The following is a 25,000-nucleotide window of genomic DNA, read 5'->3' as shown; positions in this document are numbered from 1 at the left end:
GACAGACACAGACAGACAGACAGACACACAGACAGACAGAGCCACTTCCTCCTCCCCAGACAGACACACAGACAGACAGACAGACAGACACACAGACAGACAGAGCCACTTCCTCCTCCCCAGACAGACACCGCTGGCCCTCAGCTCTGATGAAGCAGCCAGACGAGACGTCGACCACAGAGCCGCTGCTAGACAGAGCTTCACCCAGCCCAGGTGATGTCACATCCTGTGTTCTCCCTCTCACCTCTCTGCAGACACTGACACAGTTCCTCTCTCTGCATTATATATTGTTGCTCAGCATTTTGGTCCAATCTATTTCTGACACATCTGATTCCAGTAACACAAAGCTGATATTCGAACCCGATGTGTCTCAGTTAAGAGGGTTTATTTAGACAAGGCCAGGCAGATATATATATTTTTCAGTTCACGTTATTTATCCAGTTTGGTCTCATTGAGATAACATCTATTTTTCAAGAGAGACCGGGTCCAAGACAGCAGCAGGGGAGATCGTACTGAAGTTTGAACAAGTGCTTCTGGACCAGGTGTATTATGCAGTCAAATGACAGAGGGGAGATCTCTTGTAGTGGAATACAAAGAGACGTAAAGGGATGAGCCGTATGAACCAGTAGGATATTCCGTCATGAACGGGTAAGATCGGGTGTTCAGGACAGCAGCCGACACTCAAACCAGACATTTTTAGTGCTAAAGGGACGCAATGATGATGTCATAACAGCATATTTTACAGCATTGCTTTAATAAAAGCACCATCAAAACAATGAGAGACTTGGTGATTTCATCACAGATGTTGGTAACAGCCCGGGCCCTATCTTGCCTCAACATCAGGAGAGATTCATGCGTCTGTAACCATGGCTGTAGACATCATCACAGCCGGCAATGACAGACACACTAATTCCTAAGTCCAGAGAAAGAACAGAGAAGAAGCTCCTTTACGATGTGATTTTAAGATGTGATTTCAAGATGTGATTTTAAGATGTGATTTTAAGCAGCTCTGTGAGATGTACTTTCCTCTGTTTTTCATACATGCTGTTCCCTCTTTTGAAACTCTTGTTTAATGACTTGTCCATCTGTGTTTTGGCACGAGCCCTACACCCTGATGCTATTGGGTAAAAACTGTTATTATACCTCTGGCTTGGCTTCCCTCCCTCCCTCCCTCCCTCCCTCCCTTCCCTCCCTCCCTCCAGCTGGACAGCTTACAGCTGCATTCTGCTGCTCTGTCTCTCATAGTTTGGATCCCGACTTTAACAGCCTCTTCAACCCCCACACAACCAACCATCGTACGAGAGGTTCCACTTCTGGTTCCCGCTCCCTTCAACAACCTTCCAGCCTTGTAGATATTCATATCATCACATTAAAGCACTTATCAGAAGCGTGAAAACGGAGAGGAAAGGATCTACAGACCTTGTCTTCAGAGGCAGAGCAGAGTGGTGAATCTGTTTACTGTCCGGTTGCCCTCAAGTTCTCCGTCTCTCTGGGACTTCCTCTCTCTTTACATCTTTCTACTTCTCTTACTCATTCTCTCTCTCTCTCTCTCTCTACTTCTGTTTGTCTCCTTCAATCTCTTTTCCTCTCTGACTGCCCTTCTTTCCCCCTCTCTCTCTCTCTCTCTCTCTCTCTGCCTGCCTGCTTTTCTCTCTTTTCTCTCTGGCTTTTTCTCTCTCTCTCTCTTTCCCAGTCAGTTTCAAGAGGAAGTGAGTGTGACTTGTGCTACCCCCCCCCGCAAAACCATCGTCCAATGACTCCTCTGAGTACCGGGGGTGGGTGGAGCTTCAGTCAGCCGAGGGCGGGGGCGGGGGGGCGGGGGAGTATGTATAACAAACCTCACCGCTGTGTGCTGGAACACACTGACGGGAGGAAGACAGCGTCTGAATGTATAAGTGCTACAAGATGTGTAATGGTGTAAGCTTTGTCTGTAGATACAAAGTCAAAACTAACCCAAGTATGTCTGAAGGGTGCATCCGCATAGCTAGGCCTCATCCTCATCCTCATCATCATCATCAACACCGAGGGGCGGTGGGTGGTGGAGCCTGGCGGACAGGAGACTGGAGGTCTCTCCGTGGGTCTGGGGAACCCCGTTACTGATAAACAAACACAGAAAAGAAACATTCCGAGGTTTTCTGCTGTCGCAACAGATGGCGACTGTTGAGACATCTTTATAGAATGCTCTATTGCTGCATAGGGCTGCATAGCACCATATAATAATAATAATAATAACAATAATAATAATAATAATAATAGTAATGTATTTGTTTTGTATAGCGCTTTTCTCAGTACTCAAAGACACGACATTTCTTGGAGAGAACAAGAATAGAACAGATAGATAAAAAAGCAAAATAATAATAATAACAAAAACCACACACACACACACACAGACACACACACACACACACACACATATACACTACCAGTAAAAAGTTTGGACACACCTTCTCATTCAATGGTTTTTCTTTATTTTTTATTATTTTCTACATTGGAGATTAATATTGAAGACATCAAAACGATGAAGGAACACATATGGAATTATGTAGTAAACAAAAAAGTGTTAAACAAACCAGAATATGTTTGATATTTTAGATTCTTCAAAGTAGCCACCTTTTGCTTTGATGACAGCTTTGCACACTCTTGGCAAGTTTGTGTCCAAACTTTTGACTGGTACTGTGTATATATATATAGGGCTGTATAGCACCATACAGGGCTGCATAGCAGTATAACTGTGACTGCTCTATAACTGATGTCATGATTAACAGACTTCAGATTCATGTTTCTTATTACCTGCAGTAACTCCATAGGCTCTGTGCAGGGCAGACATCCCTGTCCATCAACAGTAACTCCATAGGCTCTGTGCAGGGCAGACATCCCTGTCCATCAACAGCACTCTGACCAACGGCCGTCTGTGGAAGAGGACCAGAGACAGAGGTGGGATTGCTCTCCGCTGAGTTCCTCTCTCAGTCTGATGGGTTGCATTACCCCTCTGACCTGCAGCACCTGTGTGTCTGGGTCACAAGGGTGTGTGTTGGTTTTGTCAGACTTGGAACTCAGACAGACAGACAGACGTACAGACAGACAGACAAACAGACGTACAGACAGACAGACAAACAGACAGACGTACAGACAGACAGACAGACAGACGTACAGACAGACAGACAGACGTACAGACAGACAGACAGAGCCACTTCCTCCTCCCCAGCCAGACACCGCTGGCCCTGAGCTCTGATCAACCACAGCGTCTCAGCGTGACACCAGCGTGTCAACAGAGGCTTAGGCTGCTTCATGATGTGGCTGAGCAATACCTTGATACGTCAGCAGGAGTGTCCTTTCAAAAAATGTAAAATAATTCCACAGAATAACAGACAGCAGAGTATATGTCCTTCTGTCCGAAGCTGGAGGTCTGAACTCTTGATGGAAACTTGACTAAAACTTCACCACAAAACCTCCCGCCCAAAAAAAAGGTACAAGAACGGCTGACAAACCGGAAACTGCTCAACAAAACGTGACTGTCCACTAAGGTGTGCTGGTCATGAAGTAAAACCAAACTAAAATAATACTGAGTGTTGTTCAGGGACTTGTTTCTATCAAACCAGTTCCAAAGTCCAGGTATAATGAGTGAATTGGAGGCCAAGGAATATGTAATAAGTCCATATTTCAACAGCTAGTCGCTACTCCTGCATCTCTTCCTGCTGAGCAGGTTGATCATATATATGATCGTTATAGATCATAATTGTACTTGTGAGAAAACATACTTACTCCAACAATGTGTCCTGACCCCTAGTTTAGTCCTACATAGTAGCACCTAATAACCCTTTACATTCAACCTAATAACCCTTTACATTCAGTTGCCCTTAAATGTAACTACATAGTTCTAACTGCGGTATCAACTTTGTACTTAACTACATAGTAACTACTATGTAATTACAATCTAGCGGTATCAGTTATTACACAAGGGGAATAAAGTGGGATATTTTATATCAACTTTGACCATTTGTAATGTGTTGAATGGATTTATACTGTTATCTATTGCCAGGGAAATAGAGTTTGTTTAATAACATGATAATGCTAGTCATGTAATACATGATACAAGGGCAACTGACCCAAAATAGTGTTCAATCATTTACTTATTCCACTATATTCCTCAAATATATATCTCAAATTGTTCAATTTCAGTCAACAACAATAACCTAGCCTAAGAATGTGTGGTTGAGAATACCCTTTCATAATCCTGTATAATCAGGATTAATTCAGGAGTCTTTTAGACTTTCTGGTTGGCAGAGCAGTCCCTGCCCTTGGGCCTCCTTCTCTGGGTCCTCTGTGTTGGATCGGATCAGGAATGACAAAGACTTCACTTGATAACTTTTCTGTTCTCAGGACAGATTTGTACTTCCTTATCATTTTGTGTACTCTACCCGAAATTTGTAGGACAGATTCGTAACGAGTCTCATTTTGCAAATGAAGATCAAAATTGTGTTCTAGAATATCGTACAGCTCATACATATAAGTTCCTTTTCTCTTTTTTGCAAACAGATAAATCTCATACATTACACCCATAGTCAGTAACTGCAGGTCCAGTTTCTTTCTGGCCGGTTTGGATTTCACATCTAGTTGCACGCCTATTTTCTCACAGAGGGGGTAGTAGTCTTTGGGCATTCTTTTCTTGCCCTTCTCCTCCAGCTTCGTGCCTAGGTCTACATGTACCTCCCCTATCTGGGCTGGACTCCCTTTAGAGTTCTGATTGGCTGTTGGTTCTGAGTGGATCTCCACACTCGTTCCTGTGTATTCTGACGTATCTATTTGGTTGTTCTCCAAGTCTACAGCTTCCTGTATAGGCTCCACCCATGACAATGTTTTTTCTCTGACAATTCTTTCAGACTTCTGCCTTGAGGGCGGAAGAGCCGCCTTCTTCTTGTGGTGTATCACGTCACGTATGACGAACACTTCGTTTGCGTACTCGCCGTTCTTCAAGAGAGCGTTTTTTTGTCTCAGTGCCATTTTTTTCACTCTACCCGAAATGATTAAGGCAAACTCATAACGGGCCTGGTTTTGCGAACTAAGGTCGAAATTGTATTCCAGGATATCATAAAGGGCATACATATGAGGTCGTTTAGAAGATTTTACAAATCTATGGATCTCGTATATTACAGCCCTTGTCAACAACTGCAAGTCAAGTTTAATTTTGGGTCCTGATTTGGATTCTACGTCAAGGTCTAGACCTAACTTCGTGCAGAGGGGATAGGGGTCGAATTCTGGAGGATTGAGGTCATCGACAGGACTCTGCTCCGTTTTCCTGGCACACAGTGCGTGGTCAGTGTTGTTAGAGAGGGCGTGGTCAGTGTTGTTAGAGAGGGCGTGGTCAGTGTTGTTAGAGAGGGCGTGGTCAGTGTTGTTAGAGAGGGTCCGTTTCTGGTGGTCGTTAGGAAGAGCTTCTCTATCACTCTCCAGCCTCCCCTCAGAGTGTGGGTCCTTCAGCTCTCCTCCCGCAGGACATCTCGGACGTGTTGGTTTTGAGTCACTCTGCCACGTCTTCTCTCCCTCTCCCCATTCTACTCCTTCCTCTACCTTCACATTACAGCCGTCAGTTTCAACAGACGTTGCCGTCGCACATGTTTGCCAATCGGCTGTGGCTTGAAGAATACCACTGTGAGCCTGAACAGGACACAGTGGGAATACTGGACTCAACCCACGGCTCCTTCCGTCTTCGGCTGGCGTCTGTGTTTGAAGGGCGCAACACATCTGTGCAGTTGCTAGCGGCTGCTGAGAAAGGGTGAATACGTTTTCTATCCGAATGTCACAGAGCGGTGTTCCGTGCCAGGCATCTTCTCTGATTGGGCCTGTGTTTGGTTCCGAGGTATGGTCGTCATGACGTTGTGCATAGACGTCAACCATTTTGTCGTTTCCGCTCGTGTGCAAACTGGCTTCCATTTCCTCCATGTTTAAAGCTGCTGTCTGGAGACCGCTCTGAGATCCTCCTTTTGTATCCCCATCGCCTGCTGTTGTCACGCCAACAATGTGCTCTTGTGTTGTTTCATGGGAATTGATGGAATGTGGTTCTTTCAGTTGGCCAATGGTAGGCAATGGAACAGTTGAGGGCCACTCCCTATTCTCCTCCATCTTCGTGCCTAGGTCTACATGTGCCTCCCCTCTCTGGGCTGGACTCCCTTTAGAGTTGTGATTGGCTGTTGGTTCTGAGTGGATCTCCACACTCGTTCCTGTGTATTCTGACGTATCTATTTGGTTGTTCTCCAAGTCTATGACTTCCTCTATAGGCTGAACCCATTGGTTGTTCTCCAAGTCTACAGCTTCCTCTATAGGCTCCACCCATGAGTGCAGGACAGACTCCTCCTCCATACAGAGGTCAGCAGGTGGGTTGTCCAGGCCAAATGTTGCAGTCGCACCAGTCCATAGTGAGAGGTCAGTGACCTGACAGGCAGCTTTTTTGGCCCGATCTTCCATCTCCTCTCTCTCTATGGCCTCTTGTATCATTTTGAAATCCATTTGTCTTTGTATCGTTTTCCTGACATTTCTCTCAGACTTCCTTGGAGGCCGAGCAGCCGCTGCTTTGGGTCGTCTGTGGTGGGTCACGTTGGGAATTACAAACGGTTCTGTTGATAATTTCGTTCTCAGGTAAGATTGGTGCTTCTTCACAATGAGTTTCACTTTAGTCGCAATTTGTAAGGCAGAATCGTAACGACTCTCATGTTGCAAACTAAGATTAAAATTCTGCTCTAGAATATCAAGAAGCTCGTACATATAAGTTCCTTTTGTCGTCTTTGCGAACAGATGAATCTCATACATTACGCCCATAGTCAGTAACTGCAGGTCCAGTTTTGTTCCGGCAACCGGTTTGGATTTCACATCGAGCTGCACACCTATTCTCTCACAGAGGGGGTAGTAGTCACTCCTCATTCTTTTCTTGTCCTTCTCCTCATGTTTAAACAGAACAGACTCCTCCCTCATACAGAGGTCAGGTGGGTTATCCAGGTGAAGCGTTGCAGCGCCACCAGTGCATCGTGGGAGGTCAGTGTCATTCCAGGTAACTCCTTTAGCATGATCTTCCATCTCCTCTCTCTCGATGGCCTCCTGTATCCTGTTGTAATCCATTTGTCTTTGTGTTGGTATTGTTTTTCTGACTTTTCTCTCAGACTTTCTTTCAGGCAGACCAGCTGCGGCTTTCTTCCTGGGTACTTTGTGTTGGATCGCCTCGGGAATTACAAACAGTTCTCCGGAAAATTCCTCTGTTCTTAGGAAAGATCTGTGCTTCTTTACCATTTTTTTCACCTTACGCGAAAGGTACTGAGCACATTCGTAACGACTCTCACCTAGCACCCTCGTACTAAGATCGAAATTGTGTTCTACAATGTCATGAATCTTATACATATAAGGTCCACTTTTGATTTGCGCAAACACATGAATCTCATACATTACACCCATAGTCAGTAACTGCAGGTCCAGTTTCTTTCTGGCCGGTTTGGATTTCACATCTAGCTGCACGCCTATTTTCTCACAGAGGGGGTAGTAGTCTTTGGGCATTCTTTTCTTGCCCTTCTCCTCCAGCTTCATGCCTAGGTCTACATGTACCTCCCCTATCTGGGCTGGACTCCCTTTAGAGTTCTGATTGGCTGTTGGTTCTGAGTGGATCTCCACACTCGTTCCTGTGTATTCTGACGTATCTATTTGGTTGTTCTCCAAGTCTATAACTTCCTCTATAGGCTGAACCCATTGGTTGTTCTCCAAGTCTACAGCTTCCTCTATTGGCTCCACCCATGAGTGCAGGACAGACTCCTCCCTCACACCTATTCTCTCACAGAGGGGGTAGTAGTCACTCCTCATTCTTTTCTTGTCCTTCTCCTCATGTTTGAACAGAACAGACTCCTCCCTCATACAGAGGTCAGGTGGGTTATCCAGGGGAAGCGTTGCAGCACCACCAGTGCATCGTGGGAGGTCAGTGTCATTCCAGGTAACTCCTTTAGCATGATCTTCCATCTCCTCTCTCTCGATGGCCTCCTGTATCCTGTTGCAATCCATTGGTGTCTTTGTCTGTATTGTATTTCTGACTTTTCTCTCAGACTTTCTTGGAAGCAGAGCAGCCTCCAAGTGTGTGTCTTTGGGTCGTCTGTGTTTGGTCGCTTTAGGAATCACAAACAGTTCTTTGGAGAATGCTTCTGTTTTCAGGGCAGATCTGTGCTTCAGCATGATTTTTTTCACTTTACCCGAAATGTTTAGGACAAACTCATAACGATGCTTATTTTGCAAACTAAGATCAAAATTGTGTTCTAGAATATCATACAGCACGTACATATAAGGTCTTTTTGTCTTTTTTGCAAACACATGAATCTCATGTATCACCCCCATAGTCAGTAACTGCAGGTCCAGTTTTGTTTTGGCCCGTTTGGATTTCACATCTAGCTGCACACCTATTTTCTCGCAGAGGGGGTAGTAGTTATTAACACCTAGTTTCTTGTAGAGTGTTTGGCAGTCTTTAGCCTCTTCTTCAGCAGAGGATATGATATTTGATTCTTTGAAATCGTTGTTAGAAATGGTCTCCTTGGCATCATGAGGAACATTCTGTCTCTCTGTTGGAAACAGCCTCTCGTCACCTTCTTCCTTCCTCAAGTCGAGACGCCTTCTTTTTGTTGCTTCGTGAACAGCCAAAGCACCGGTGACCTCCTCTTCTAGTTTCCTTTTCTTGCGTGATTTAAGGAACACGTCCTTTGAAATCTGTTCCCGATTAACACCTTGCTTCTCAATTGCCCTGAGTTTTGACAGAATGTATTCAAACAGCCCAGTTTTCTGGTTTTGCGAATCAAAATCAAAATTGTGCCAGAGGATATCAATAACTTTCTGCCTGTATGTTCCACACACTTCATTTGCATAGTTGCCCAATTCAATCATTGCACCTTTAGTCAACATACTCAAGTCTAGTTTCTGTCTTGCCCTACATTTTGAATTCACATCCAGGTCTAGACCCATTTCCTTACAGAGTGGGTAGAGGTTCTCTCTGGTCTCGTCTGTTGGAGGCACAGTTTCATCAGCAAAATCCACATCGAACTCAAACTTTGTGTGGGTGTCTGCGGTTTCTGGGTTCCTGACATCATTTGATAGAGCCAATGTTTTCTGATCAGGAAGTTCAAATACTTGCCCTAACTCAGGGTTGGACCAAAACCCACTTCTCTGCTGGTCTTTCATCAGTTCTCTTACTCTGAACATAGTGCGTGTAGCAAATTCATACCGTTGTTGATTATTTCGCAAATCAAGGTCAAAGTTGAAATCAAGTATATCACAGACGACTTCCTGATGAGCTCTACTAATCTGTTTGGCATATTTTGAAACTTCTAACATTACACCATTAGTCAGTAACTGCAAGTCAAGTTTCCCTTTTGCACCAGTTCCCACATTGAAATCTAAACCTATGTCATTGCAGTTGGAGAATTGGTCCTTTTCTAAGCATTTTCCAAACTTTATTATATTGCGTTTTTCGTGCATGACACGCAACTGCCACATGCTAGGCAGTCCTTTATCGTGACTTGTACTTTTCCAATTGTTTTCTCCAGTTTGCACAGAGGGAACGCTGGTTTGTTCACATTCAGCGAGGGGAATCCTGCTGTGTGTCTGAGTATGTTGCGCTAAATGTGCCTTTTGATGAAAGCAGCGTGAGCCAGCGGCCGCGGCCGCGGCCGGGGAGATGTCCCTCTCATCCTGCTCCTGCTTCACACCTGCTGCCTCCATCTCAGAACCCACCCTGTCGGCCTGCTGCTGACGGGTAAAACTACCAAATCACAGGTCTGACACTCAGAGGCACACCGAGACTACATAGCCCTGGTGATTTATCATAGGTAGCTCGACCTACATCTGATACTGTCAGGTAACAAATCTACTAATTCTCCTGATATGACTCTTAAACGAGAGGATGGATAGCTAGCTAGCTAACAATATTGATTGCTAACTGTCTAAATAAGTTAGCTAGCCAGCTACTTAGCCTGTTGCGTTGTTGACGAAATGCAAGTCCTTGACATTTGCCTCTTGGCCTCCCAAAAATAAAAATTCAACCAGATATTGTTCAGGAACTTGTGTACATTTCCAGTTTTTCGGTTGCTAGCTAGTAGCTAATATACTCATCCAAACAACAACTTGGGTGCACACGATTTGCTCGCCGAGAGCCGAGGTAGCTTGGGCGGATCTTGTAGATGATCACACAGATCGAAAAGAGCAGTAGTTTCCCTATGTGGCACTGTCTCATTTCCTCTGCTGTTAGGACTACCATCAGAGATATCAATCAATGACCAGAGGTACAAAATTACTTTTGCATAAGTGTCAGTGGACTTCTTTTACTGTCTTCCAATGTTATATGAACCAATATATTGAAACCCTGAAACTATCAACAAATCGTCCAGCCAGAAAAACCTGTCAAGTATAGTCTGTATGAATTATAATATGAAGTTGATGTCTTTCCTTTGTATATGTGACTTGAGTTTGTATACATCCGGTAATCTGGTGTACAACTATCTGTCTTTCTATTGTAAATGATAAAGTTCTATCAATAAAAAATAAAAAAATTAAAACAAATTCTAATGGAGGTTTTCTCCTTAATCATCACGTGCGTTTTGTTGTGGTTTTGTTTACCTCACCCCTGCGTGACGTCATGGAGCCTGTCTGTTCGATGGGTCCGCTCGTTTTACAAACCGGGTCGACAGCGACGTAAATAAAGTTCTTCAATTGTATTTCTTACAGTTGTCTGTCACCCAGGGGACATAGGCATAGCTTACCTGGACACAACATTGTACATATACTGAGTCCTGCCTCTGTTGTGGAGTAAATTAAATCCATGTAGAAACAGAATTAGTTTAATGTAAACAACTGTCATAAGAACGTGAGGTCATGTTTTCATAATGTTCAAAAAACCCCAAAATATAAATACAAATAAAGATGTTTGACATTACAACTTCAGTGATGAGTTAGCTTATGAATATTCATCAGGTTAACACAGTGCACATGTGCAAACAGGCAAACAAAATCAACTTGTTCTACTCAAACATAGCAACATTGCATACTTACTAACTCACACAAGTACCTTCCTAACAGCCGAGGCATCATTGAGGTGCAGGTGGCGTTACAGCTACGGCCAACTTCATTAATGGTCATTGAACACACTGTTTGCGTTGAGACACTGACGTCCCATTCCTTCCAGTGTAAAAACACAGCTTTGTCTACATAATGTCACATTTCAGCACATTTGTAGTAATTGATTTATACGAGCCATTTACATTCTGAACTACATGAATCTCATTAGACTATAATGTACAATTTATCAATGTTAAGAATAAGACATCAATACCAGTTATTTGCTGTAGGAAAAATACATGTCATTACTTATCAATACCTCTCTGATTCAGATGTGTTTGTGGGTGGAACCTCTAGTTTTACATGTACATCCATTTTACACCAGATTACCTAACAGATGATGGACCCAGTAAAGCAGATAGTCCTGAATCAGCATGTCCACTGAGGGGAAGGAGGGGAGGGGAGGGGAGGGGAGGGGAACTGAGCATGTAAACACCAGAGAATTTAAGTTTTGCACCAACATAGTTTTAGACAGTTGATTTGTTGAAAGAGAAATCTGTCATCCTCCACCTTGCCAAGGCCCAGCTGCTATTAACATGTGGTTAATGTCCTTAAAGAACGGATACATGCAGACATTTATAAAGCCTCACACCTAACTTTGCTAGTTTGATCTAAACTTACTATTACATATTATTGTTCTTGATTGTTCCTGAGTTTACTACAAAGCCAGCATGTGAACAAAAATGACGTTATTCTACACACGAAGGTCACTGAAACTATTGAAGTTGAATGAACACACTCAGGGCCAAAGGTTTGAGGCTCATTCAATCGAAGCTAGCTTCTGGCTACGTGCTAAAGTGGATACGACAGGTATCTTTGTTTGTTTGGTGGGGGGAAACTATTCCCTTAGCCTCCGTTGCATGTAAATACCAGACAAAACTAGTAACAAATGGGTCTTCTGTCACATCAAATAAATACTTTAAAAACGTCTTTAACTTGGAGTGACCGGTCCACGTCTGAGGGCGGTGGAGGGTCGTTCTTCTTCTTGGGCGCGCACGATTAGTCGGTATCCTGGAGGAATAGGACGGTTCTTGGGCGGAGTTTGGTCAACCCTAACCCTGAATATCCACGTATCATCCTCATATACCTCTACATTGCCTTGTTTCCTCTTCCCTCTTTGTCTGCCAAATCTGCCCCACGTCTTCATTGACCTCACATCCCGATTCCCTCCAAGGGACAACAGTGACAACTACTTACGGACATGGGACAGGGTCCACATGAATCCAATCCAACATCCCAGATTATCTGATTGGAAATGTTGCCCTCATGGCTGTGGTCAATAACTAGCCTACAGTAAACTACTCAAGCAAATATAAGGTATTTTATGTCACACAATTGTAACAAAAACGTTAGGTGGTTAGCTAACACAGTAGTATTTTGCTACCTACGCAACCCCCACAAACTCAGATGCTTTCTAAATAGTCGAAAAAAAATGACCAGATAAAAATGTAGTACTTTTTTTTAATTTATTTTTTTAACGATTGCTTTGAAATGGTGTTGGACGGACCGTTTGATGAGGGAAGTGCGGCGATCAGGAGGACTTTTAGGTCAACACAGAATTGGTGTATTTTCCGAGCTCCTGATTGGACGGAAAATTCATAGCCGTTGATGTTGGATTCTGTATTTTCATGGTTTATTTCCATCACCTCCAGGACTCTTGGCTGGGGACGAGTATTGGATACCGCGACGGGCTGGAAACGTCCTTCCACCGACGCGGGTTCTACGCGGGGCCGAGTGAGATAAGGTCGCGATGATCCAATCCACGCCTTTTGATTTGTGGCTTTCATCCAGGAAGTTGAGAGGCAGATAAAGGCTGGACGCCGGAGAGAGGAAAGGTTTCGTTTCTCCCTCAACGCTTCTGTCAAAAAATGGACTGGAAGGAGGACAACGATGTAAGTCGACGTTTGCGTTTGTTGTTCACCGCTGATCGTTGGGGAAGAAAGGCTCATCATATAGAAACGCAACAAGCTAGTCGTTTACGTAAGCTAGCTAGCTAGTGCTACGGTAGCCAGCTAGCCCCCACCGGGGACCGGCAGCGGTGAGGAGGGAAAGCCTCGGCGGTTCTTCACGCCAACTCAGTCAGTAACGTTGGTGGCGTTGAGAGCCCGGGGGAGCGGTAGGGACTGGGTGTCAAACATGCCGTCTCTTAGCCGGAGTTACACGTTCGGCGGCTGGCTGACTAGCCCTAAAACACACGTCTATCAACCCACTCGATTCATTCATTGCACCAACTGGCCGTAAACCAAAAGCCTACTTCACCCGCGCAGTTGATGACAGTGACACTACATGGACAGTGTTGTTAGTTAATACAACAGTAAATCGGCCAGGCGATCATGCACATCTGAAATAAATAAATCAATGTCATTTTTTTCCCCCATCAGTGTCAGTCCCACAACCACTCGAACGACAGTTGCCATGGGCACGGCGGGCACGGCGGGCACGGGCACAGCCACGGGACGAGGGCGCAGGGATTCGGAGGCCCCGGGTTCATGCCCAGTTTCGGTCAGATGATGGACCCCACACAGCAGCCCAAGAAACGGTCGCATATGGAAGACAGCAGCAGCTGGGACATCGTCAAGGCAACGCAGTAAGATGATGGAATCTCTTTGACACTGTCGTAGTGTACCATTAGATTGTAGCCCTGTGGTCGCCAGATACTTGGCATCGTCAACATCGATCATGTCTGGTTTGAAACTGATCTGCCCTGTAGATACAAAGCCATGATTGCTGTAGGGTTGTACAGCCACGCAGCTGTAATAAGCTGGAAAGAAGCTGTTAGGTTCACATGGTTAGCTTTACTTCAGTGTTTTGCATAGATGCAAAAATCGGTGACCATGCAAAAATCCCAATTCTGGAGGCATGGTCACCGTAGAAACACTCAGCTTGGGTGTGTCCCCTCCCACACTATTAAGGGAATAACTCAAGTTCAGTCAGGTTACACAAGTTCAGTCAGAACACACACACACATACAGTGCACTCGGAAAATGTTCAGACCCCTTCACTTATTCTAAAATGGATTCAATTAATTTTTTTCCCTCATCAATCTACACACAATACCCCATAATGACAAAGCTAAAACAGGTTTTTTGTGTGTGTGTGTGTGTGTGTGTGTGTGTGTGTGTGTGTTAGGTTTGGGGTCCTGGAGCGGTGTAAGGAGTTGGTGGAGGCGGGGTACGATGTGAGGCAGCCAGACAAGGAGAACGTGTCCCTGCTGCACTGGGCCGCCATCAACAACCGCTCCGAAGTAGTCAAGTAAGGCCCTCCGCAAAGGAGACACGTTTGGCTTTCATGTGAATGTTGGTGGAATGTCGTCTTATGATCCTCCTGGATGATCTTTTCCAGGTATTTCATGTCGAAAGGCGCTGTTGTAGACCAGTTAGGGGGGGACCTCAACTCCACCCCTCTGCACTGGGCGATCAGGTGAGACTACGGCCCTGAGCTCCATGAAGTAGTGTTGGGTTTGGTGTGGTTACGGTAGGAGGATTCAGATCCACCTGGTCGTTGTTCGCTAGCAGGCAAGGCTTTCTCCCTCGTGAGATATTCTGAAGGCTAAATCACTAACTGCCAAAGTTACTCACCACCTCGAGTGTGTGGAGGAATACTCCTTCCTCCCTAATAAATTCGGTTGGGAATAGAACTCCAAAATTCACTGAATGAAGACGTGTACAAATCCAATAACAATGGTTTAATAATAAGTTTTAATACAGGAGTACTATAGTGTCTCTCTGAGAGAACCAGAGGAAGTCGGGGGTACGGAGAAAAGGGTTCAGTTGTTATAGGAGAGAACGTTTCCTATGCCTTCCATTCCATAGTGTATTTACTGTATAAGTCTCTTCTTTAAGTCTCTCTCTATCATTCCAGTTTCCCAACATTCCGATCTCATGACTTAACCGAAGGTACCCGTCCCTTTATTTGTCTTTCAGGCAGCCAACCCATGTGTGACTGTCTCTGACTAACCTCAATTATACATCCATATTGTACACATACACTACCAGTCAAAAGTTTGGACACACCTTCTCATTCAATGGTTTTTCTTTATTTTTTATTATTTTCTACATTGGAGATTAATATTGAAGACATCAAAACTATGATGGAACACATTTGGACAAAAAAGTGTTAAACAAACCAGAATATGTTTTATATTTTAGATTCTTCAATTCATTCACCTTTTGCTTTGATGACAGCTGTCACACTCTTGGCAAGGTGTGTCCAAACTTTTGACTGGTTCTGTATAATTGCAATTATAGTTATACAAAATGATTAACAAATGCAATGATAGTTACACAAAATTATTTGCCTTCCACAAGTGCCAAGTGTTTTATGTGGAATCTACCTAGCAACAGTACTTCGATTGGCTACAAAATGAAGCATCATCATTTATGCATTCTTGGTGAATAAAGTCACCCTTGGCGCTCTAGAATGTTGACAGTTTGGGCGACTTGATTCACCCTCGGCCCTGAGTGAGTTAAAGGAGTACTCCCTGAGACGAAATACAGTGAATACTCTAAAAAATGATTTTGGAGTGAAGTACTCCCTGAAGAGAAACATACTACTATACTGTTAAAGAGTGAAGTTGTCCTGTTAAAGAGTGAAGTTGTCCTGTTAAAGAGTGAAGTTGTCCTGTTAAAGAGTGAAGTTGTCCTGTTAAAGAGTGAAGTTGTCCTGTTAAAGAGTGAAGTTGTCCTGTTAAAGAGTGAAGTTGTCCTGTTAAAGAGTGAAGTTGTCCTGTTAAAGAGTGAGAGGCACATGTGATGAGGGAGAGGGTGAGGGTGAGGGTGAGGCAGCGTTCCCAGACTGAGCTGTGTGTGTCCGTGCTGGGTGTGTGTGTCCGTGCTGGGTGTGTGTGTCCGTGCTGGGTGTGTGTGTCCGTGCTGGGTGTGTGTGTCCAGGCAGGGCCACCTCTCCATGGTGATCCAGCTCCTGCGCTGCGGGGCCGACCCGGCGCTGGCGGACGGCGAGGGCTACCGGAGCCTCCACCTGGCCGTGCTCTTCCAACACATGCCCATCGCCGCCTACCTCATGGCCAAGGGCCAGGTCAGCCCCCCCCGCCCCCCCGCCCCGCCCACTTTATCTACTCCTGTTATTCTCTCTTATCTTCAGCTCTTTCCCTGTTATCACACACACACACACACACACACACACACACACATCACACTAAAATGTGTGCCTTCATATTGTCTCTTCAACAAACAAAACTGTGGTGCAAGGCAATTTTTTTTATTTTTTTTTTATCTGTGAATAATTTGTAAAAGCGGGTGATGTTGTTCTGTGACTGGCATCATTAAGACTGCCACAGCACAAGACGTGTCTATTGTGTGTGTGTGTATAACGTGTGTGTCTGTGTATATTTGCGTTACTGGTGTGTGTCTGTGTGTATATGTGAGTGTGTGTGTCACAGTAGGGGGCCGAGGGCAGAGTGTAGCAGTGAGACACATCACAGCTGAATCCATATCAGTCATGAATAATTCACACATCCTTTGATTCACAACAAATCAAAGGAAAACTGACAGTGAGAACAGTGGCGTCTCAGGCAGAATGGGGAGTCTCAGGGGTTATGTGGAAATATGTATTATTATTTAATAGTTTATGGTTCCAAACATGCAGGAAAATAGAGAAGGATCATCTGCAAGGATAGCCTTAGGCTTAGACTCACTAACACACACCCTCTCTCTCTCTCTCTGTCTCTGTCTCTCTGTCTCTCTGTCTCTCTGTCTCTCTCTCTCTCTCTCTCTCTCTCTCTCTCTCTCTCTCTCCTCTCTCTCTCTCTCTCTCTCATTTGTCATGTATTTGTGGTTATTCTTCACCACTCTGTGTTGTGATAGTCCCGTGTGTGTGTGTGAGTTGAGCCGCTCCCCTGTCTTTCTGCTGTTCCAGGAGGTGGACCTTCCTGACTCTAATGGCCAGACACCGTTGATGTTGGCAGCACAGAAGATCATTGGGTAACGAACCGTCACCTTTTAAACCAAACTGAGAGAAACCTCTGTTGTAAGGTGTGTGTGTGTGTGTGTGTGTGTGTGTGTGTGTGTGTGTGTGTGTGTGTGTGTGTGTGTGTACGTGTGTGTACGTGTGTGTACGTGTGTGTACGTGTGTGTGTACACGTGTGTGTGTTTACGTGTGTGTACGTGTGTGTACGTGTGTGTACATTGTAGTCCCTAATCACTGCCGTTAGAGGATTGTCCTGAGATCAGTACTGGAGTAGAGTTCTGGTTCTGAATCAGGAAAAAAGTCAAAGGTCAAACAAACAGGTTTCTTCCTTCCTCCAGCACTGTGACTGCCGACAGCACCTGTTCTTATGGAAGGTTTTACTGACGATGACTTACTGACGTTCTACTGACGTTGATTCACTCACTTTAGACACATGTTCTTATCGTAAGTCGCTTTGGATAAAAGCTTCTGCTAAATGACTGAAATGTAAAAATGGTCAACGGGAGCTGTCTGTTTCTGTGGCAGGCCCGAGCCCACCAACTTCCTGATCAAGTGCAACGCGTCGGTGAGCGCGGTGGACAAGGTGCACCGGAACACGCCCCTGCACTGCGCGGTCCTGGCAGGAAATGTCGACGCAGCCCACATCCTGTTGGAGGCCGGCGCCAGCGTGGATGCCGAGAACGACAGCGTGAGCCTCGCTTTGCATATTCTACTTCTGACGCTCGCTGTTGATTGGTTGCTTATTTAAAATCCATAGACAGAATGCATAATATATACCATACGCTGCATGTTGGTACCCTTAAAGGGATAGTTCACCCAAATTACACAATCACATTGTAACTAACAGCTGATTGTTAGCATGATTAACCAAACCCCAATGCATGTCAATGGACCCTACATTAGCATGATTAACCAAACCCCAATGCATGTCAATGGACCCTACATTAGCATGATTAACCAAACCCCAATGCATGTCAATGGACCCTACATTAGCATGATTAACCAAACCCCAATGCATGTCAATAGACCCTACATTAGCATGATTAACCAAACCCCAATGCATGTCAATGGACCCTAGCATGTTTGAGATATCATGCCCAAGAGGAAAGTAAGTATAACTCAGAAGGGTAGTGAGTGAGTGGGTGAATGTTTTACTTACGATGACCTGATGTATCGTTGATTCACTTACTTTGACACATGTGCTGACTGTAAGTCTCTTTGGATGCAACGGGTGAGTGTGCTGATGTGGTTGATTCTTCTCAGGATCACACCCCCGTAGACCTGAAACTAACAGCTAACTGTTAGCCACAACCCAATGCAAGTCAATGGACCCTGAGGTAGCTTGTTAGCGTGTTGGCTTGTTAGCGTGTTGGCTTGTGTGCTGACGTGGTTGTGTCCTGTGCGCCCAGGGCCACACCCCCATAGACCTGGCCCACCAGGTGAACAGCCCCCTGCTGCTCCACATGCTCAACCACATCAAGCAGGAGAGGATCCGCTCCAACTCCCGCTGCCTGCGCATCGTCAACAGATACAGGGTATGGACACACACACACACACACACACACTGACACACACACACACACACACACACACACACTGACACACACACACACACTGACAGACAGACACACACACACACACACACACACACTGACACACACACACACACACACACTGACACTGGCACACACACACTGACAGACACACACACACACACACATTGACATACACACACACTGTGACACTTTACCCTTGGTTAAACATAGCCATCAGATAAGCTAAAGGACACACACACACACAACATCTCATCCCTGCTCATTTGACTATCAATTTTCAGACCAGTTTTGTGCCTGTATTCGGGCATCATAATGAGGTGTGTTGGTAGCTAGCAGCATGGGGGCCCAGGGGAACACTTAACCTTGGGCCGGTCCAGAGCTGCCGACCCTCTCAGTGTGCTCATCTATTACAGACGAGTGTCCTCCGGAGATGATGTCATTAGTGAGCCCATGGCCCACCCACAGACCCTCTTCTGTTTCTCTCTCCATCTACCTCTGGATCTTCTCTGACCTCTCTCTCTCTCTCTCTCTCCCTCCCTCCCTCCCTCCTTCCCTCCCTCTCTCCCTCTCCCTCCCTCCTTCCCTCCCTCTCTCTCCCCCTCCCTCCCTCTCCCTCCCTCCTTCCCTCTCTCTCCCCCTCCCTCTGTCTCTCTCTCCCTCTCTCCCTCCCCCCCCCTCTCTCCCCCCCCCCCCCTCTTCCTCCCTCTAGGTGTGTCTCCAGTTTCTGTTCTGTGTTGGGGTGTTGGGAAGTGTGGGTGCGATAGCAGACCTGAGCTCTGAGTCATGGCTGCTCAAAGGCGTCCTGCTCGCCTGTGTGATGACCGTGGTCAACCTCGCCTCACGGTGAGAACCGCACATCGACCGCCGGCGGTCAATAACCACACACAGTCAGACTGCACTTCATCACAGAACTGGTTCGATAGACCAGAGGTCAATGTCTTAAACTGTTGTCCAGCTGAGGTTCTTACTGGATCTGCTCTGATGAACTCAGACATGACAATATTAATTGTCAATATTAACACAATGAGAGACCACATGTTAACAGGGATTGGTGATGAGTCATAATCAGAGATTATTATGAAGCGTTTGTGTGTAGTACCGTCCTCTTCCACAAGATGGTGATAAAGTACATGCAGCCTCAGTGAGTTGATGTAACTCTGTGGTGTGTTTGTCACGACTCACCCCAGGTTAGTAATGTATGGAAATAGCAGCTTAGTAAGCGGAAAATGTTGGATATGGCACAGCAAATTTATAATTTTCAAATGAGACGCCCTAGTTTTGTAAATGTGTGTGTGTGTGTGCCTGTGTGTGTGTGTGCCTGTGTGTGTGTGCCTGTGTGTGTGTGCCTGTGTGTGTGTGCCTGTGTGTGTGTGCCTGTGTGTGCGTGCGTGTGTGCAGCCAGGTGGCCAGCCCGGCCCTGCGGTCTCTGGTTCCTGCTACAGCCCTGATGGCGTCCGTGTTCTGGATGCTGGTCACATGGTGCCTGTGGTTCCTGCCTGATATCCTTCAGCTCAGTGCTTTCTTGGAGCAGCGCCACTTCTGTTAGCCAATCGCTCTCGAGTGGGAGGAGCCACTTCTGTTGACCAATCGCTCTCGAGCGGGAGGCGCCACTTCTGTTAGCCAATCGCTCTCGAGCGGGAGGCGCCACTTCTGTTAGCCAATCGCTCTCGAGCGGGAGGCGCCACTTCTGTTAGCCAATCGCTCTCGAGCGGGAGGCGCTACAGAGTTGGCATCAAGCGTCCGTGTCCTTCCAGGTGTGTTCTGTCCTTAACCCCGCCCTCCACATGGCCCAAGCGCCACGGTCCAGGTGCTGTTCACCCTCAACGCCACCGCCCTGCTCTACTACTACCTACGCACCTGCAGGACCGACCCCGGCGTCGTCAAGGCGACCGAGGAGGAGAAGAAGATGGTATGACGGTGGTGATGATGTCATGATTTAGAGGGGCAACACTGCCTCTGTGTTCAACTAGACTTCCTACTGCCCAAAGTTAGACAATTAACAATATAATAGTAGACAATTAATTGCCCAAAGTTACCCAGAGTTGTGATGTCAGAGTGTTTTTTTTTTTTGCCATGCTACAGTAGAGAGCTAGCCATGCTACAGTAGAGAGCTAGCCATGCTACAGTAGAGAGCTAGCCATGCTACGGTAGAGAGCTAGCCATGCTGCAGTAGAGAGCTAGCCATGCTACAGTAGAGAGCTAGCCATGCTGCAGTAGAGAGCTAGCCATGCTACGGTAGAGAGCTAGCCATGCTACAGTAGAGAGCTAGCCATGCTACGGTAGAGAGCTAGCCATGCTACAGTAGAGAGCTAGCCATGCTACAGTAGAGAGCTAGCCATGCTACAGTAGAGAGCTACCTCATAAAGAGAGGCTCTCATGCTGACCCTCGTCTGACCCTCGTCTGTGTCCTGTCAGAATGTGGTGGTTCTGGCGGAGGCCGGCTGTCTGGACCCCAGGATCTTCTGCACTTCCTGCATGGTAAGCCACAAAGACCGACGTTGATGAGTCACATTCTGTCAGGTTTCCCTGTTCTGTGTTCTGCCGTTCAGAGTGACGGAGGTCGCTGGAGGCCCGAGGCCTGACGACACCGGGAATGGTTACCAAGGCAACTTCAAATGCTTTGTTACCCTTGTTGCTCTGAATAGAGATGAGGACATGCTGACTGATGATGATGTTGTTGTTGTTTATGATGATGATGATGTTGTTGTGGTGGTGCAGATTAAGAAGCCGATGCGAGCCAACCATTGCTTCTCCTGTGACGCCTGCGTGGCCAAGCAGGACCACCACTCTATCTGGATCAACGGCTGCATAGGTGACTGGCCCCCCTGCCCACCGCCCCCTGCCCACCGCCCCCAGACCCCTGCCCACCGCCCCCAGACCCCTGCCCACCGCCCCCTGCCCCCTCCCCCAGCCCACATTCCACCAGCCTCCCCTGGTATCAACCCTTCTAGACATGAAAGATGGCCGTAGTTCTAAATATGCATACCAATCTCTCTCTACCTCCCTCCCTCTAGGAGCCAGGAATCATCACTTCTTCGTCCTCTTCCTCCTCTCCCTCACGTTGATGGGAGCGTGGATGTTCTACGGGTGTCTCGTCTGTGAGTCCCCGCCCCCCCATCACCAGACACACACACACACACACACATCACCATAGCACCAGGGGAGGCTGGTGGAGGTAGAAAACGGAGGATGGACTCATTTGAATAAATGAGTGTTTGATACCGTTCCTCATTCCATTCCATGCATTCCAATGAGCCCCGTCCTCTGATTTCTACCTCCACCAGCCTCCCCTGGGTATCATTTTATTTGACCACACACACACACACACTTCTAATACACACATACTGTGGCTGACTTGTGTCCGTGTGTGTGTGTTGTCAGACTGGACGAAGCACTGCCCGTCGCGGTACCAGGCGGAGGGGGTGTGGGGCGGTCTCTCGGGCCTGATGGGCTGCTCTGCCTGGGTCCTGGCCGTCTTCTGCCTGGCCTTCTTCCACACCACCTGGTCCTCCGTGCTGCTGGCCCTGCAGCTCTACCAGGTGTGTGGGTGTCTGTCTGTGTGTGTGTCTGTGCGTGTGTATATATAAATACATATTTCTACAGGCAGAATAACATGAAACTAGGTCTTTGTTCTGTACTGTACTAGCAGTGTGAGGTTGTGTGACAGACATCTGCATAACATAACAACTCTCCTCACATCCTGGATGGAATTAGAACCTCGTTATTCAGAGAGATGAACTCCAGGTCAGAGAGAGAGAGAGAGAGACACACACAGAGATACACACACAGAGAGAGAGAGAGACTCCAGCATGTTGAATTTCCTTCTTGATGTGTTTTTCTTGGGTTTGTTGTGAATCAAAGGATGTGTGAATTATTCATGACTGATATGGATTCAGCTGTGATGTGATGAAGACGTGTCTCACTGCTACGCTCTGCCCTCGGCCCCCTACTGTGACACACACACTCACACGTTATACGCACACACTCACACTCTCACACACACACATACGCGCACACACACACAATAGACATGTCTTGTGCTGTGGCAGTCTTAATGATGCCAGCCACAGAACAACATCACCCGCTTTTACAAATTATTCACAGATTAAAAAAAGAAATTGCCTTGCACCACAGTTTTGTTTGTTGAAGAGACAATATGAAGGCACACATTTTTGTGTGTGTGTGTGTACAGATAGCTTTCTTTGGCCTGACCACAGCTGAGAGGGCCAACCTGATGCTTCGCCAGAGGAAACTCCCACAATCCATCTCTCTCAGACAGAACCCCTACAAGTGAGTAGTCCTCCTAGACGAGGCACGGTCACATGACTGTTCATGCTGAGGAACATTCTGGACTCTACACCCTCACAGCACCATGACCACAGCACCATGACCACACCACCATGACCACACCACCATGACCACAGCACTGCACCTCCAGATCACTTCTGACTTGGAACTCATAGCTGTGCTTTTCTCTCTCTGTCTCTCTCTCTCTCTCCTCCCTAGTTTGGGCGTGGTTCGGAACCTTGTGTCGTTCTTCCACCTGCGTTGCTGTGGGCTGTTCAAGCCGGCTCAGGTGGACTGGACCCAGCAGAACCCCCCGGGCCGGGACCAGTTCATGTTCGGCCACCCAGATGTCGTCTGAAGTTCTGGACCAAAATGGTGGAGCTTATTTATTTGTAATCTTTTTTGATATTTTTGACTGCGTAGGACAGATCACCACTATATAAGGGAAAGAGCATGAAAGAACTGAATCTTTGCTTTTTATGCTTTTTGTACAGATTGCTTCTGCCTTATACTGGACTATAAAGAGCAAAAGGAGAATCAGAAAATGTATAATTTGGGTGTTGAATCAGCTTTAGAAATGGCCTAAATTGTATATGACGTTTGTAATGGTTTTTATGGATAAACAGTACATATAGGTCTATTTTGATCACAAATGTTTTTTTTATGAAGAATCTTTTAAATGTGTATGTTTTGCAATTTTTGTAAAGGAGGCCTGAGTGTTTTCTATTGAGTGACCAATGCTGTAATGCCCTGCCCGTCAATGGCTTCATTCAGACGGACCATGCATGTTGCTTCTTGAGAGTGAGACTTCCTAACCCTGATCGAACCCCAAGCACTGTACTCAGTATTACATACAACCTGTCTCTCATACAACACACACACACACACACACATCCATACACACACACACACTTTTTCCTCAGCATTCCGATATCCAACCACTGTAGGTCGCTCCTCTCTCTCAGCCTTAACGACCCGGCCAGGTCCACGTTCTGCTGGAACGCCCCGGCCAGGTCCACGTTCTGCTCTAACGCCCCGGCCAGGTCCACGTTCTGCTGGAACGACCCGGCCAGGTCCACGTTCTGCTGGAACGACCCGGCCAGGTCCACGTTCTGCTGGAACGACCCGGCCAGGTCCACGTTCTGCTGGAACGACCCGGCCAGGTCCACGTTCTGCTCTAACGCCCCGGCCAGGTCCACGTTCTGCTGGAACGACCCGGCCAGGTCCACGTTCTGCTGGAACGACCCGGCCAGGTCCACGTTCTGCTCTAACGCCCCGGCCAGGTCCACGTTCTGCTGGAACGACCCGGCCAGGTCCACGTTCTGCTGGAACGACCCGGCCAGGTCCACGTTCTGCTGGAACGCCCCGGCCAGGTCCACGTTCTGCTGGAACGCCCCGGCCAGGTCCACGTTCTGCTGGAACGCCCCGGCCAGGTCCACGTTCTGCTCTAACGCCCCGGCCAGGTCCACGTTCTGCTGGAACGCCCCGGCCAGGTCCACGTTCTGCTCTAACGACACGTTGGAATGTTGCTCTGATCTCGGAGCCCCAAGGTTCTGATGTCGCCTCTGCTGTCTGTTGCATAAATAACCACAGGAAGTCATGTTCCATATGTAACTAATTCCACTGGATATTAGAATAAAACATTGCAAGTTGATTCTGTGATGTGGTGCCAGGGGTGTTTTGTGTGTGAAGATTTGATTGTCTACGGGCGTGTATCTCATCTCATCCTGTGGCTGCGAATGCTTCATGTATTTGATTGACAGTGCACTCACAGATGGCTTTACCCACAGCAACCCTCTAATGCTGTCAATCATACGTCCGTTTTAAATTGAAGTCAAAGACACACTATGCTAACAACGATTGTGCACATTATTATTTTAGTTTAACCGCTTAATCTCATTACAGGTACAAGAGTTTTAACGTTCTCATTGCAGGTACAACAGTTTTAACGTTCTTGTTTGTATGTAGAATTAAACATCCCCCATCCGCCTCCCACAGCGTTGGTACTTTCTAATGAGAACTCTGCCTGGCTGCCCAGTCGTAATAGTTTGGGAGAGACGAACACAAATGTGTTTGTTAATTAGTGCTACGTTGTTTATTTAAAT

At 46.5% G+C, this 25,000-nt stretch overlaps 3 protein-coding genes across 6 annotated transcripts in view; 2 read left to right on the top strand and 1 right to left on the bottom strand.

The window, feature by feature from the left end:
• Positions 1-9,250, bottom strand: part of LOC310819992 (Krueppel-like factor 12) — a 15,287-nt gene extending 6,037 nt beyond the window's left edge. Inside the window, exons 1-2 of one of the 4 annotated variants that reach the window (XM_083691448.1) lie at positions 2,791-4,239; positions 1,954-2,096 (exon numbers count right to left, since the gene is read on the bottom strand). Coding sequence is in view for 1 of the 4 variants with exons in the window: in XM_083691447.1 (XP_083547573.1) it covers positions 245-281 (37 nt within the window). In the remaining 3 variants the exon portion in view is untranslated. Of the gene's footprint in view, positions 1-244; positions 1,046-1,419; positions 1,687-1,953; positions 2,097-2,790 lie in introns of those variants that run through there. The other 3 variants (XR_014554788.1, XM_083691449.1, XM_083691447.1) reach the window with 3 other exon arrangements.
• Positions 1-25,000, top strand: part of LOC310820000 (gamma-glutamylaminecyclotransferase C-like) — a 268,729-nt gene that overhangs the window by 188,696 nt on the left and 55,033 nt on the right. The window lies entirely within an intron of this gene.
• zdhhc13 (zDHHC palmitoyltransferase 13) lies at positions 12,740-24,549 on the top strand. The gene is made up of 18 exons (XM_083691454.1): positions 12,740-13,019; positions 13,509-13,714; positions 14,257-14,379; positions 14,470-14,547; positions 16,017-16,161; positions 17,002-17,066; positions 17,578-17,740; positions 18,462-18,587; positions 19,318-19,451; positions 20,007-20,109; positions 20,395-20,517; positions 21,024-21,086; positions 21,327-21,420; positions 21,623-21,706; positions 21,990-22,147; positions 22,801-22,898; positions 23,115-24,178; positions 24,389-24,549. The coding sequence occupies exons 1-17, from the start codon at positions 12,996-12,998 to the stop codon at positions 23,251-23,253; spliced, it is 1,926 nt and encodes a 641-aa protein (XP_083547580.1). The 5' UTR covers positions 12,740-12,995; the 3' UTR covers positions 23,254-24,178; positions 24,389-24,549.

The sequence above is a fragment of the Argentina silus genome (genome assembly GCF_951799395.1).
Source record: "Argentina silus genome assembly, chromosome: 19".
Lineage (NCBI taxonomy): Eukaryota > Metazoa > Chordata > Actinopteri > Argentiniformes > Argentinidae > Argentina > Argentina silus.
The sequence above is the reverse complement of the archived record's forward strand: the minus strand, read 5'-3'. Positions and strand labels throughout refer to the sequence as shown.

Coding starts and splice junctions, on each gene's coding strand:
- zdhhc13 (XM_083691454.1), top strand. CDS start 12,996: ATGGACTGGAAGGAGGACAACGAT. Junction 19,452..20,006: donor GTGGTCAACCTCGCCTCACG/GTGAGAACCGCA, acceptor GCGTGTGTGCAG/CCAGGTGGCCAGCCCGGCCC. Junction 21,421..21,622: donor CTGGATCAACGGCTGCATAG/GTGACTGGCCCC, acceptor CCCTCCCTCTAG/GAGCCAGGAATCATCACTTC.